Source organism: Amblyomma americanum, chromosome 1 (genome assembly GCF_052857255.1).
Source record: "Amblyomma americanum isolate KBUSLIRL-KWMA chromosome 1, ASM5285725v1, whole genome shotgun sequence".
Classification (NCBI taxonomy): Eukaryota; Metazoa; Arthropoda; class Arachnida; order Ixodida; family Ixodidae; genus Amblyomma; species Amblyomma americanum.
In genome coordinates, this window is record NC_135497.1 from 163,322,463 (window position 1) to 163,336,853 (window position 14,391).

The 14,391-nt window shown below is 49.5% G+C and overlaps 1 protein-coding gene across 1 annotated transcript in view; it reads right to left on the reverse strand.

The window, feature by feature from the left end:
- Positions 1 to 13,983, reverse strand: part of LOC144114092 (band 7 protein AGAP004871-like) — a 170,398-nt gene extending 156,415 nt beyond the window's left edge. The window contains exon 1 of the mRNA XM_077647582.1: positions 13,745 to 13,983. Coding sequence (XP_077503708.1) covers positions 13,745 to 13,793 — 49 coding nt within the window. The 5' untranslated portion in view covers positions 13,794 to 13,983. The remainder of the gene's footprint in view (positions 1 to 13,744) is intronic.
- Positions 13,984 to 14,391: the final 408 nt, after the last annotated feature.

Sequence of the window (14,391 nt, forward strand, 5' to 3'; positions counted from 1 at the left end):
TAAGGCTCTTACTGTTAAAAAAAATGCTAAATAGGGGAAAAATACGAGCGAAAGGTTCAAAAATACAGAGTAGGTTTATATACATAGCTCCCGCGATGTAGCCGGAGTTTTGCTATGAAATGGATATTACTACGACGATCGGCATCCGCCGCGCTTATTGATTTGAGGGCTCCTCGCCGTTGTGGAATCTTTTCTCACTGCGAGGCCCCAGAATATTCGCCTTCCTTCAGCACGAACCGCGCGCTCTGAAATCAGCGTCAGCTTCTCCCGGGGTGTGCTTGCGCCGAAGGGCTCATTGTTCAGTTGACAGGAAATCGTATACCTCGTCACACTACCCGGCCACCGGTGACAACACGTTAAAGGCGGAAGTGCTGAGTGAACAGAGACTGCTTAGCAAAGGCCACGTCCACTACTCTTGTAAAGCGCTTCCCACTGCGGCCATGCGGTAGAGGATGGCGCGACGGCCACGCAATAGATCGCGAGGGGTTTATTGCGGCGACACGGGAATCGGCCTCAGATAGCTCTCAAGATCGCAAAGAATATTTCTTGGAATTCAAGCGCTATGGGGGCCTTGAAAAACGATGTTCATGCTTCAGCTGTCTTCGAGTGAAAGCCATGGCGATTAGCTGAGAAAAACGGCGAAACTAAACGTCAGCTATGGGCGGCCGCGCGCAGTTCTCCAAGCTTTGGGGAATGAACCGCGAACGTATGTGCTGTGACGCTCGACGAGCGCATAACGAATCAGGTGCTCCTGTCGGGGTTTCCCCTTTTCAAGCCAGGCGCCAAAAAAAATGAGCGGCTAATGAGCGGCCTAACGGTAGTCCGACATAAGGCCATCGATACATCGACAGCAGCTTTGCACCGGTAAGATGGTTAACGCATCCGTGCGTTAAATCCCGACGAGGAAGCCTCCAAACGTGACCTTATAAAACCAGGCTTCTCTGCCGTCGGTTGCAATCGCTACGGCTCGGTGAGGCGGATCCACACTGCGCTGGTTTCGTAGTTTCGCAACGCGACAAGAGGCGCCTGCTATCTCCGTCGTGGAAGCGACGTCCGGGCGTCGATCTGATTTACTTGCAATCCGCCTTACGCGCCGGATAGGACGAACTCGAGTTATCCTGCTGAAGCCGCACCACCCTTAGCGCCGACGCTCTGAGTGCCGGGGAAAGTAGAGTAGAATCTCGCCGTTCACAGGGAGCTGCGTGGAGGCTTCGCAGGTCGAGTAAATTCGGGCCAGAATGATTCCAGAATTATGCTCCGACTTCCGTGCACCCGAAAGCTTTTAATGGCAACTAAACGACAGCCGAGCCGCGCGCTTTCTTACGACGTCGCAGAACTCGATCCAGCTCGACGAAGTAAACGCGCAGAATGACTTGTCGTCAGCCACTTCTCGTGATTCGTCGACTGCCTTGCGCCAGTCTGCTTTAAAACTTCTGGGCTTGAGCCCCCAGCGCTGCTGAAATTACCTCGAAAAGATGCCATCCCTTTTCCTGCATGTTTTTATTATTTCCGCTTAGCCGTGCGCGCGGAATTATCACTGTACGTTCATTTCCTGTCGTAGGCGCATCCCTATAGGTGTAACAACTTTGGCTCTGACAAAGTCAGTCCGCATTGTTGGCGAGCGAGACGCCGCCCGCTCTCGACCCCGGAGCTTTCGCCATTGGAGTCGAAGGAGAGGTGCCTAAATTTGCCGCGCGTCGAATTTCCATCAAGCATTAGCCAGCGTTCGTCTGCCGCCCAGCTTTTGGAACGATCCTAGGCACGTAACGCGGTGCCGTCTCGAGAATGGGAGTGTTGCTCGTACGCGTTTCGGCCGGCAGCCTTGACTTTTTCGTGCGCTTCCGTCAGTGCGCGCGCTGCGCAAAAATGCCTGCACTGCGCCGGTGTGTATGTCGGGAATAAGAATGACAAAGGGGAGCGCCTCTGAGAAGCAACAAAGAAGAAATGATGAAGCGCGCTACGGCGACTTGCGAAGGAGCAATAGATTTCTCATAGGAAATCGGCTAAAGCAAAAGTAAATAACTCTTTGCTGCCCCCCCTTTTTTTTTCATCCTTCTTCGTCTTTGTTGCGCATTTGGATGAAGAAAAGCGTAGGATGCAATAAATTTCGCACGCTTTCATACAAGCCGGAACAGTGGAAATCCGGCCAACTTTTCTTTTTCGTGCCGTCCTTCTCTCCGTCTCATTTTTCCTGATGGCTTCGGCGCGGATCTTTTATTCGCCAAGGTTACATTTCAATGTCTGTTCTCGGCTCCTGCTGTCTCGTCTCGAGAGAGAGAGAGCGAGAGCAGGGGTGAGAAAAATGAAAATAGCAGGAAGGAAAGAAGGCCGGGAGAAAATCGGCGCCCAAAAGCTAGAGGAAGAAACGTGTCGACTGCAGGAATCGGAGAAAGGCAAAAAGAAAACGAACCACGCGGCGGAGATTGGGACAAAGAGGAAGAAAGGAACGGCTTCACCTCCCCTGATAAACGACTGTAACTGATACGTTTTTGCGCACGCCGCTTTCGTGGGCCGGCGATCGGTGGCCTCGCCGCTACGCCGGGCCATTTTACAACCTGATAAGCTCTATCGATGATATTGAGTGCGCAGCGGGGAGGCTGACTACCGCCGCCCTCCCTCGCACTCCGTTGGTGCGGAACCCGTGACGCACCCCCCCCCCCCTCCCCCCGCGCACGCAGAGGCACCGAGGCACAGCTGCACGCTCAGGAAGCGCACGATTACAGCACGGCCACAGTAGCGGGGTGTCGACGCTCAACAGTTGTTTTGGGCGCGTTAAAATAGGGTGTACAGGCGGACGAGCCACACTGCTCACCGCTGGGACGACACTGCCCCGAGGGGCTTGATGGTGACGCGAAGCTCGTCACAGAGGCCGATTAGACGGTCGCCTATTGGAAGCGCAAATTAGATGCGCAAGTAGCGTCGCTTTACTGCTGGAACTGCAAGTGAGAGACTAGATTCACCTCTGCGACTCTTTTGGGACCTTTCGACGACCCGAGAGTACGCATTTGCAGCGAATCTCGGATGCTTTCCTTGTTCCATTTAACGAGGCTATGCAAGTGCGGCCTGAGCCACCCCTGAGTTGTGCACTCGAGCAGGGCGCACCAGGCAGTGAAAACTAAACTTGGACATCAGTCCATGGTCCTCTGGTGCAGTGCTGATGACCGCGCAATCATTAGGGCCTAGCAGCGGGGACGAGGTGTCACTTTCTCTCTAGGGCAGTGCACCGCTCGAGCGTACCACACAAGGGTTACGCAGGCTGTACTTGAGGCTCTCGCACTGCTCGTTCTTTTTGCAGAAATACGTACGCTCGCGCGTATGCGCACGCACTCGCATGTGCCATCGCGGCGAGTCTGCGGCGGCTACGGGTGCCCACTCACGTTGGATATGACCGGCGTTTCGATCGAAAAAAAAAGTAATAAATATTAAGCTGTTTTCAGTTGATGTTCCTATAATTATTCTTCAAGAATAAACACTGCAGACAAACCGTGCTTGCAGTCAGTACCAGAAAATAAAATTTCCGTCTTGTGTTGCTTTAAGGAGCAACGGCACCCCTTTTTGAGAAATCTGGGCTATTCAAGGATTCAAATCTGTATAGGCTGTAGGTAAAGCATACCAAGTTGTTTTTGCGCTAGCATTTAAAATAATGACGTAATCGACGATTAAATTTAGGCCTTTTTTTTTCATAGCACCAGAGGTGTGCGGAGAAGCTTGGCGCGACGTCACGGTAGGTAAGATTTCGAATTTCCGATGCCGTCGACCAAACCCCCCTGTGTCAAGTTGGATGCTTCCAAACAACGCTCGGTGACCTTTGCCTTCGATGCTGTTTTTTTCCCTTGAAAGCAAGCGTTTATGACTTGAAAATGTACCTGCACCTTCGATAACATCATGATGCGCCCCCAACTTGTCGCTGCACGCTGTGGAGAAGCTTGAAGGCCGTCGCGATTTTAGTAGGCTATTACATCACCATTTCAAATGCTAGCCCGAAAGGATTTCGGATGCTTCACCTTCAAGTTTCACACATTCGACTCCTTTAAGCTTGTCGATTTCTAAAGCCTGTGCAGTTGCCCTTTAAACACGTACGTTCGAAGTCATGTGCGTACAAGTTCTAGTGTCTAGGCACAGAGAAAAAATCATCTTGCCCAGCTAAGAAAGAATCATGGCTGATTTATTTTCCAGTCGAAAATAAATAATGCTTCTGCTGTAAGAAGCTATGTTCAAGAAACTCATATCTACTCGAATGAAGTGTGCAAACATCATCTGCTATTGAACGTTAAATTTGTTTAGATTTTTCATGCCATTGGCTATTTTATTTGTTACTATAGACATCATTTTTGCATACAAATTTGTTTGCTTCATGAACACACCTGCGCATTTTGTAACTCTATCGGCTGCTGGCGCCTTGCATAGTGTTTTCTTTCTTCGTTTCCATTACAGTGCCTGCTAAAGTTTGCTTTCCGTGCAAAGTGTACCATTCGCTGCACCTGTCCACTTGATGTGCATTTCGTGCTGTTTTTCATGCTTTAACTCCTGCCTAGAACACTGAGCCAAGCGCTAAATATTCAGAAGGCACTTAAGACCGCTTGCATGTTGTGAAAGCAAAAACATTAGTGTGTCATCGTGAGCCTTCGACCTTGACGCAGGTTTGCGCACTCAGAAATGAAACGAAGACGCGCCTTCGAACGCTGATCCCACAAAGGTCCGAATGAAACACTCGCACACTTGGTTTTAATACCGGTCGTGAAATAGCTTCCAACCTGACTAAAAGACGTATGCTATATGCAACGAGAAATCGTATGATGCCACTCGCAACGGTGTACGACGAATGGTTGCGTGTCAAATTTGATACAAAATTTGGTTTTTAAGGAAAAGAAACGGCCCAGTAACTGTCGCGCGTGCAAAATCACATGAAAAACTGTCCCACATGCATGACTCACTATACAAAGTCAACCCTCATTTTTTCCGGTGTGGTAATGTCACGTACCTCCAGGCAATGAGATTTCACCGCTCTGGTGACGTCAATGGCGACGTCACTTCCCGCTAACCAATCAGGGACACAGGGACACCTAATTCCATTATCCGTTGGCAATGCGATAGCATTCGAAGCTGCTGATACCTCTGCCGGAAGTGACCGGTGGGGCTTGTGAGACCCAGGTTGCTTTTCCGAGAAAATTGGTCACCCTCCAGACAATGGGGTTTCTCAGCTCCGGTGACGTCACTGATGGCGTCACTGCACGCCAGTCAATCAGCATTTTTCTATAGACAAAGCCGGACGGTCGCCGCCGGCTTTTTGCTCGGGTGAGGGTTCTATACTATCACATAAAAAATTCGCTGCCTGCCAGTAACTTTGCATAAAATGATCACAGCCATCGCGAATTCTGTGGTGCCAGACTTCAAAAAACCACTCGCATTAAAAATACCATTCGTAATGACAACAAGAGTATAGTGCAAACATTTCTTCGAAGAATGTAAGGATTTTTACGCAAAAAGTATAGGCACTATTTATAGCGAAGTCCAGCCACCTTTTACGTCACCTGTGGTTTTACCATTACAGAGCCAAGCGGTCTACCTGCTCCGGTTGATGCACAGGTCTTTTTAGCCGGAGAGTAACTGGAGATTTCCAGTGGCTCATGGTTATCTTTACTTCTTGTTCCCCACTTATTTATCGTTTTTCAAGGAAGCTTGAACCGCCTTGATATGCGCTTTCTGGGCAGGTAACGTACCGAGCAGTGAACGCGTGCCGCTGGACAGGGTGGTGCTCTCGAAAGGCTCGCAAAAGGCTGTTTTATCGCAAGAGGCCGGCAGCTCTCCTGCAAGAAATCCCGATGAACAGCTTCAATACGAGTAGGGTTCAACAGGTGTGCTGACGTTGTTGTTGATCAACACGTTTCCAGTAGCAGGTTGCGCAATGTCAGCCATCCAGTTTCTTTGGCACAAAGGTCAGGAAAAAAAAGCCATCGTCATCATCATGTAGTCAGCGGCAAGGCTTTAAGCAAAAAAAAAAATCTTTCTTTTTAGCCTACAAACTAAGCCCAAAGAGGTGGGTTATGTAAACAGAAATCTTTTCAGGCTTTTTAAAGAATTAAGCTGCTGATACCTGCCTCGGTGGGTCTGTGGCCTTGAAGTTCGGCTCCTGATCCAAAGGTCGCAAGTTCGATTACTGCCGCGGCGGCCGCATTTCGATCGAGGCGAAATGCAAGTACTCCCGCGTGCTGTGCGATGTCAGCGTAGCACGTTACAGAACCCCTGGTGGCATAAATTAATCCGCAGCCTTCCACTACAGCATCCCTCGTAGCCATTGTGTCGCTTCGGGACGTTAAAGCGCGCAATTTATAATCTATGATTTTGTGACAGATATCAAAAAGAACTTCGAGAAAGTGCCCACGGTACCATCGTGCGTTGATACTCGCACTGTAGCCGTCTGAGGAACGGCCGCTTGCAAATGGTTACTCAGCTGGACAGCGTTGGTGGGTCTGAGATGACGAGGTCGCTCCTTTCCTCCAACTCTCGCATGTTTATATCAAACGGCAGAGGAGAACACAAATACAAAAAAAAATCATTGTCTAGCCTTTCTTTATCTTCATCGTTTATCTTTTCTACCACTGCTTTCCTAGCAGCGTAGCTCCTGGAGACAAAAAAGCGGACAAAGCTTATTTCCGGCCAACTTTGCCATGCCACATCCTTCGGCGGCAGAGTTTATGCGCGGATGCCAATAACAGTACCTGACACGCGGCACTGAGTAAGGGCGGCTGCGGGTCGCAAAGGGAGAGGGAGGAAGCAAGGCAAGAGAATCGCGCTTGTTTCGCCGGCAGAGCCTCCCTGGCGCGCCCAAGCCGCAAACCCGGGAGAGCGCGCATTTTCCACCGAGGGAAAACGGCGTCGCATCGCATTCCGCGCACCCGGCGACCAGAAAATCGGGCCCAGGGTTCAAACGCCGGCCGCCGCCGCTGCTGCGGTGACGGGCTTCCACATCGCGACGCGCCGATGCACTGAGCAAGTGTCGCGCGCAGCACTCGCCGCCGCGCCCCGTGCAGCCGGCGCCAGGGGCGAGGGCACCGAAGTGCGGTGGTGAACGCTTACTTCCCCTCCTGCCACCCTCGCAGGGAACGAACGCCAGGGAGAGGGGGAAACGCAAACTGCAACTGAAGGTGTCGCGAATTCCCGGCGGTAAAATCAACGCGCAATCGTCGCGAGCACAACCGCGGGATTCGGCGGTGAGTGGCTGGCACCAAGAGCACAAGTTCCCATCGCAGTCGCTCCGTTCGCACACCGGCGATAGGGTTTTCTTTCTAGTTTTTATTATTTTTTTTCAGTCTCAGTTTTGTTATCCTGTCTTTCCCGTTTTGTTCTCGTGCGTGAGTACGTGCGCGCTTTTTTTCCCTCTTTCTTTTGCTGCTTGTTAGCGGAACCACGCAACTATGTTTCGGAGAGTCTGCGCGGCATCTGGAAAGTGAGTGACAAGTCGTAGAGTGGCAGCACGAATGTCATATTTCGCAGTTGCCGAATGTTTCAGAAACACCGGCGAGCGCTTTATGGTCCAACTCGGGAGAAGCAACAGTCTGTGATTCTCTGAAAGCTCTTCATTTTTGTGTGAAAAAAAGAGATACAGACAGATAAGGAAACAGAGAACACTTCCACACGTACACGCGCGTCGCCCTCATGTGTCTCCATGAAAATTCCGCCTGAAATTCCTTCTTGCAGGAGAACCGAGTACAGCCTGATATAGACATTCTCACCTTTACAAACTTGCAGCGCTCTGCGGGGAATGCGACAGCTCATCACCCGCGGGCCGCGTAGGCGTACTGATAACAGCGTTCCACAGCAGGAATAGCAAGGCTGCGCAAGCCTGTGTGTGTACTGATTTCAAACTCAGAGTCAGGCCGGATTGCTCGTATGCATCACCCCCCCCCCCCTCTTTTCAAAATTTATTTCTCACTGGTTTCGTCTGGACAGTGGAGACTGCGAGATTTTCCGTGAGAAAGCGTATCAGCAAGTTGGTTCCGTCGCGCCATAAAGCCGTAATATTATACCAAGGGCATAACTAAAAAAATCTTGTGAATAAAATAACTCTTCGGAATAGTAACATCGTCCAGTGGTTATTCCGAGAGGCTAATTGACAGTGCCTGTACTGCGCGTTATATAAGAAATCATCCGTCGCCGAGCCTTTCGACGTCTAAATCCGCCCAAGCCAAGCTTAAGGCACGTGAGAGAATCGAATTGTGCTACTTAGTTTCCTAACACCCAACCGTTTTCTCTGAGTGAAAACTACGTCTGCAATAGTAAAATAAAAAGGAGAAGAAAATTCTGAGCCTCAATATTCCTCCTCGGAGGAAGCGCGTCTTTCGCACATCGCAGCAACTGCGAAGAGAACCATGGAACCTGTTCAGTGGTGTAAGGAGCCGCCGATAGGCAGGAGATAACTGTACTAGAAGCAATTCTCAAAAATTTAGTTTAGTTTAGCGCTTAAACGTTGCACCGCGCAGTGTTGGACCTTAGCCGACGAAAGATCACGTGATGACCTGTCTGCGACACCTGATCGCAGACAGTGGCGAGGGTACCCCGCTAAATAATGTAAACAAATTAAAATTAACGCAACTACGCAGGCTGATATTGTTTTTGTTTTCAAAGGTGCTGTTTGTCGATCCCAAAACGGCGGGTTAATTTTGCTACGCCGCTGCTGGGTCGACGGGTCAATCTCGCGGTCCCTCTGCGCACAGAACGAACTCGCCTGAGCTGCACTGATTCTCCCTGGTCTGAATTGCTCTCATTTTCTTCATTCACCCCGTCTCTAGGTCTCTCAATCACTTTCAGTTTCGGCCTCTTTTTTTTTTATTCGTTTCTCAGGTCTCAGCAGTGCCTTGAGCAAGAAGCGAGTGGGAACCTCCCCTGCCACCACACAGCCTTCATCCCCCTAATTATTTTCCTGATAACGCGAACGAACTCGCGTAATTTGGGAAGACGTGAGAAAAGTAATTATGCGAACTCGCTCGGTGCCCTTTTTTGTCCTCTTTTTTTCAGTGCGCAAGGAAAAACAATTAAACTCTGCCCGCACGAAAAACTTTTGTCCAAAAGGACAATCAGTGCAAGGGGCCAGTATTGCTGCTCACGTATTAGGGATTAACGCCATGCAGTGAAAGCTGCCCATACATTCACGTTTCAACACACGCAGCGCTGGCTGATAGTTACGTTCATTTTCTCGTTCTCGGACTTTTTTCTCTTTTTCTTGCGGGTTCGGCGCATTCCTTTGGGTGCATGTTCATTGCTTTTTACCAGCACTGTTTATCACGGACGTACGCCGGGAATCCGTTTTGTTAAGAGCACTGCAGTGAAGAGGACCTTCGATTTTCCCTCTCTTGATTCAGCCTAGACAGACGGACCAGAGAGCCTATTTCTTACGCATCGCAGGCGCCTACCATGATATGATTTCGCAAGGGTTCTTCCAGCTTTCACGCAAGCTTATCTAGATTACAGCCTCTTAACATATGGCGCGCAACCTGATCCAAAAAAGCTTACTTACGGCGAAATTTCTTTTTTTTTTTGCACGAGGAAATAAACATATAAATGTACTTGGGGTTGCAAAGGCCCTTTCACGGAATTAAAGATTCGGAGCTTCGCTCCATCCTGTTATGCAACACCCGACGACTGCAAGTCTTCGCATGTGCAGCCCGCCCTGCTCCACTGTCAGAGCAGCAGATAAGATGCCAGACTCCGCGCTCATCGAGCTTTCATTCCCGCGGCTCCGCTGTGAGGGGAGGTACTCGAGGAAGCGTGCGGCTTCTCCTCAAGCACCGGTGCTCGTCGGTGAAGGAAGTTCAGTACTGAACAGCGCTAGGAATAAATCGCAATGGTCTTCTTGGGGCGTCTGGCCGTGCGCCAAGATGTAATAAACACAACCGCTTTTTCGCAAAGGGGGCACTTGTTAATATTGTTGGTGAGATTAAAGCCAATTTTTTTATTGGCTTTAATCTCACCCGAAGCGAGAGAAGTTTTACCCCTGTATTGCAACTATCCAAACAGCCAGTTGATTTTTTACTAAACTGATTGGTTCCACCTGCGTCGAGGGCGACCACCGCCAGCTAACGGACGAAAGAAGGGGCGCGTATGTTTGAGAGGAATTCTGGAGTTTTCGTTTTTATTTTACCGCGAAAGCATTTTTACTGCATCCCTACTGTAAAGCCTGTCGGTTTCGATCAAAAGGCTCTCTGAAACTTGTCAGCCTGATAATGTGTTCACTTTTATTTTTATAACAAATAATCGTTTGGCCTTGTGAGTGCGCGTTTGCTGTGTTACTTTGCGCACACGCTGCTCTAGTTGGTACCTTTAAGCGTTCACAAAAAGACCTTCACCGCACTCAATGTCCTCTATTCAAGCCCTGTAGCAAGCAATGCACTCCCATCAGCCTCCCGAGGGACGACGAGTGGCTGCCCAACGTTATCAGCTTGTCGCGTAGCTGCTGCGTCCGCCGTCAACAAAGACCACACTGAATCAGCAGCACAATGCGGGCCTTATCCTGCTTCCCACACCTGCATGACAGGAAAGCTTGCAAAATAACTTTTTGAAATACGTGCAAAATGCCTATCTGAAGGCAACGGAGCATGATTTTTGCGCGTCACAGCTGCTCTGGAAACCTGGAATGATTACAGAATTAGCAGAGAACAACCAAGGAAATCAGCCACCATGATGTCATCGCGGTTAAGGCGCTGCTCTGCTGTGGGCATGAGGAAGCTGGCTCGGTTTAATAGATGGAAGGCTACGTTTTTTGAACCAGAAATGCAGGCGGTAAAAATAAGATTTCAAATATCGAGATAGTTTTTACTTGGGTCGGTTGGTGTGTGCTGAACGGAAACGAAAATACACCGCGGAAAGAAAGGCAACAGAAAAAAAATACCGAAAGACATGCAGAAGGCGCCCGTGTGCTGTGCGATGTCAGTGTACGTTAAAGATTACACCGCGCGAATGTGACCACAAGATGCAATAAATGAGCCAGACATTTTATGCGAAAATAGTTGAAGCATTAAATACGCCGTGTGGAATTTGTGAGCAGAGGATGTTCATACGAAGAGGTTCATAACATCTTTGGGTGAAGACGTTATGAACTGAGGTTTAGGTAGCATATGGCGATGCTTTAATTTCAATGAAGCCTTCGATCGGAATTTCAGATAGCGCAGTCAAGCGTGGCACAAAGTCTGCCCGCACAAGGCACGCTTGCCAGTCACTGTGGTCAGACGAATGCGCATCGGAAACAGTGACCTCTCGCGTGCTTTGTGCAACACACCTGTAAACAGATTCAATCATTTCACCCAGGTAGATGCGCGGGCTAATTGGGTCGGCATGACCGTAATTGTGCAGCTCAATAGGGACAGGGAGAAGACGGGTAGCAAAACAAGCGCCACCTATCAGTTCCAACTCGCCAAAATAAAGAGTATCATTATCGAAACTAAAGTTTAGCTGGTTTTCTCTGCTTTATGATGTATATGCGTTGGTCTTCATCTCTCATATGTCTGAGCTGCTGTCGGTTGACTTTCATGCTTCTAACTGCTTACGGTTGTGTAACTAATTCAATGAAAGGCCTATTAAACTGGCAAAGAGAGAGAATGCAGCTCACAAACGACAAGTGCAATGTGATTGCATTTTCTTCGCTCGTACAGTTCGGAAGTTCTTATGCTCTGAGAATTGTGGTGAATTGTGGTGAATCTGACTTCTTGGTTAAGTCTACGCACTTCCATCTGGAGTCCGAACAGAACAAGTTCCTTGCAAGTCACTGGAGGTCTACTGTCTCAGTTAATTAACTCCCGTGAGGTGCCTGACCTGACTACGAACCTTGCGTTCTTAAGAATTAAATGCTTCCACGGCGCCCGGCAGGTACTTTCCGGGACAGTTTTCTGTGACTTCGCTGTGGGAGCGAAGCACACAGCAGATGTCCTCTGCAACGGAGAGAAAGTGCCTTTCTTTGCGACGAGCGCGTGAGCTCCACACGTTTTCGATTTTACGAATCCCGAAAACACCGAAGGACAACCCACGCTAACCATGGAGGACCGACGGTTTTCACGCTGACACTGCTGGTAACGCAGTCGTTGAGCGCAGTTCCTTCGAGAAATCTTAATCAGTCGGAGCGCAGATGGTTGGCAGTGTCGTATGGCAACGACAAAACGAAGACAAACTCTTGAAATGCCGCTGTAACCGTGGTGACTTTGTCCGTTGCTGTAGTGCCGCTGTAACCGCCACACTTGCACACCCTGTTCCGTAATGCCAAGCATGCTCTTCAAGAAAACAGCGTTAGCCACAATGCACATACAACGTCAGAGACATAGATGAAAGTGAACGACCTGCGATTGTTGTCGCCTGCTTCAGGTGCCCGAGATCCCGGAATGACTTAGAACATCCTTTAGATGGAGTGCGTTGACACCCGTCACAACTGTGCATTCTGCAAAGTCCCCCCCAATCATCTGTTCCCTTCTTCAAAGTGCCTCCAGCTAGGTAGAAATAGTTCTCATTGGGTTTCTGCGCAGTGAGACTCTTCGCAGAAAGCGTTAAAAGCGTTAGGGCAACTCAACCGAGCATGAGTCAATGGGGCCTCAACTCGTGTCTACCCCCAACTTCGCTCCTTTCACTTTGCGTCCATGCAACGCAAGCAACTTCACAGAAGTCGTGTCACCTGAGCTGAACAAGTGCTTCAAAACAAGGCTGCACAGTCGGGCCGACATATGCAGTCGCTGCCTCTACACTGCATCATACAGAGGTCGCGCAATGATGACTATTCCGTGTAACCCAAAATGATTATTCTGACGCCAGTACGTAGGTACTGGTGCGTATGATTCTGTGTGTGAGAGTTCTTGGGACTCTAAGAGTGGGAGCTGTGTGGCATCATCACACTAGTTTCTCCCGAACCGCACGAGTAGTGGCGTTAAGTGAAGACCACTTGCAGGTTCATCAGTCACTCTGTATTTCACATATTGTTTCCCATATTGAGTTTCGCTGCATAACGCGAAAAAACACAGAGGCATTGCGGCATGCTGGTGTCTTTAACGTGCGCTCAAGAAAACACTGCCAAGTGGAAGGTAGCTCAGAGTTGTGCACACTTTAATCTTCTAACGACTCCTCCAGAGCGTAATCTTCCAGTTAACCACTTCCGAAATGTTATACACGTTAGTGAACATATTCATAACCTCGACGAGTGCTGACATCAAAGAAACAGCACGAAATAGAGCGCACAATTATTGGCTTCACACGAAAGGCGCAGCAAAAGGAAGTTTAGCTCATGTCATGCTCGAACATCAGTCGGCACAGGTATGGCTATTTGGCTCATAGTAAACAAAATGTCTGAACAAAAGCGTTCTGTTGAATCGCATTTTTTACCTAACAAAATCGTGTTAGGCGCGACGCCGACTCTAAATCATCAAGAAATAAAAGTCCGTTTAACGATTACAATGAGACAGGTATCTAAGAAAACTGGTCCACTTTGTAAAGAACTTTCGTAACGAATGTCGTTCCACTTCAGCGTTTAACGGCTGAGGAACCGCTTCCTTTTTTTTTTGCAAATGTATCGCTCGCAATGCCAAGCTCCGGTGAACAAATCAGACGCGCTTACACAAACAAACGCACACACTCACAACAAAAAAAAAAGAGGAATGCTTCTGTTGCCGGTCGAGCGCCGTGCGCAAAACGCACTGCTTTTCCCAGCGCGCGTTAGCCTCCCGAGCAGCACGCGAACCGCGCAAAGTGATGAAAAGAAACAGCTCCGCTTTACCGATGGCTCCGGTCAGCGGTACCTTTACATGGTCGCCATTTTTCGGCATCCTAAACGTCCACCACGAGCCAGGAGAAGTTCGGCCGCTTCACCCACGCACGCGCAAACACACAGACGCACTCACAGGTCGCATGCCCGAAAGGCAACAGAGCAGATGAAGAAATGCCGCCGAGAATGTGTTAGGCCTCGGGAGCCAAGAAAGAGGCGACTTCCAACTCTTGTTGCTGAGGGCATTAGTTAAGCTTGGCAGCACAGGGCACGGATGGTTTCCTTTCGTTCGTTACTCGCTGCCCCTTTATTTTTTTTCGCGGCAGCCGTCTGGGAAAGGCAGCAGTGGCCCCCTCCTCGCGGTCCCCGACAGCGACTCAAAACAATGGGCCGCGGAGGAAGAGACAAAAAACACGGCGCCCGGCCGTGCGCTAGCTGCGCAAGGCCCAGCCTGGAACAGCCGCGTCTCCGACGAGCAGGACGAGCGTTGATTGCGGCAAGTGCGCTGACAGGCACCTGCCTGCCTCGTGCAAGGACCCTTTTTTTTTGCTTTTAGGTTTTCTCGTCGCAGTAGCAGTAGCAAAAAAAACGTATAAAAGCTCCTCAAGAAGACCCAAAGATTATGCTCCAGTGGGTGCATTGCCACCTTGTTACAAATG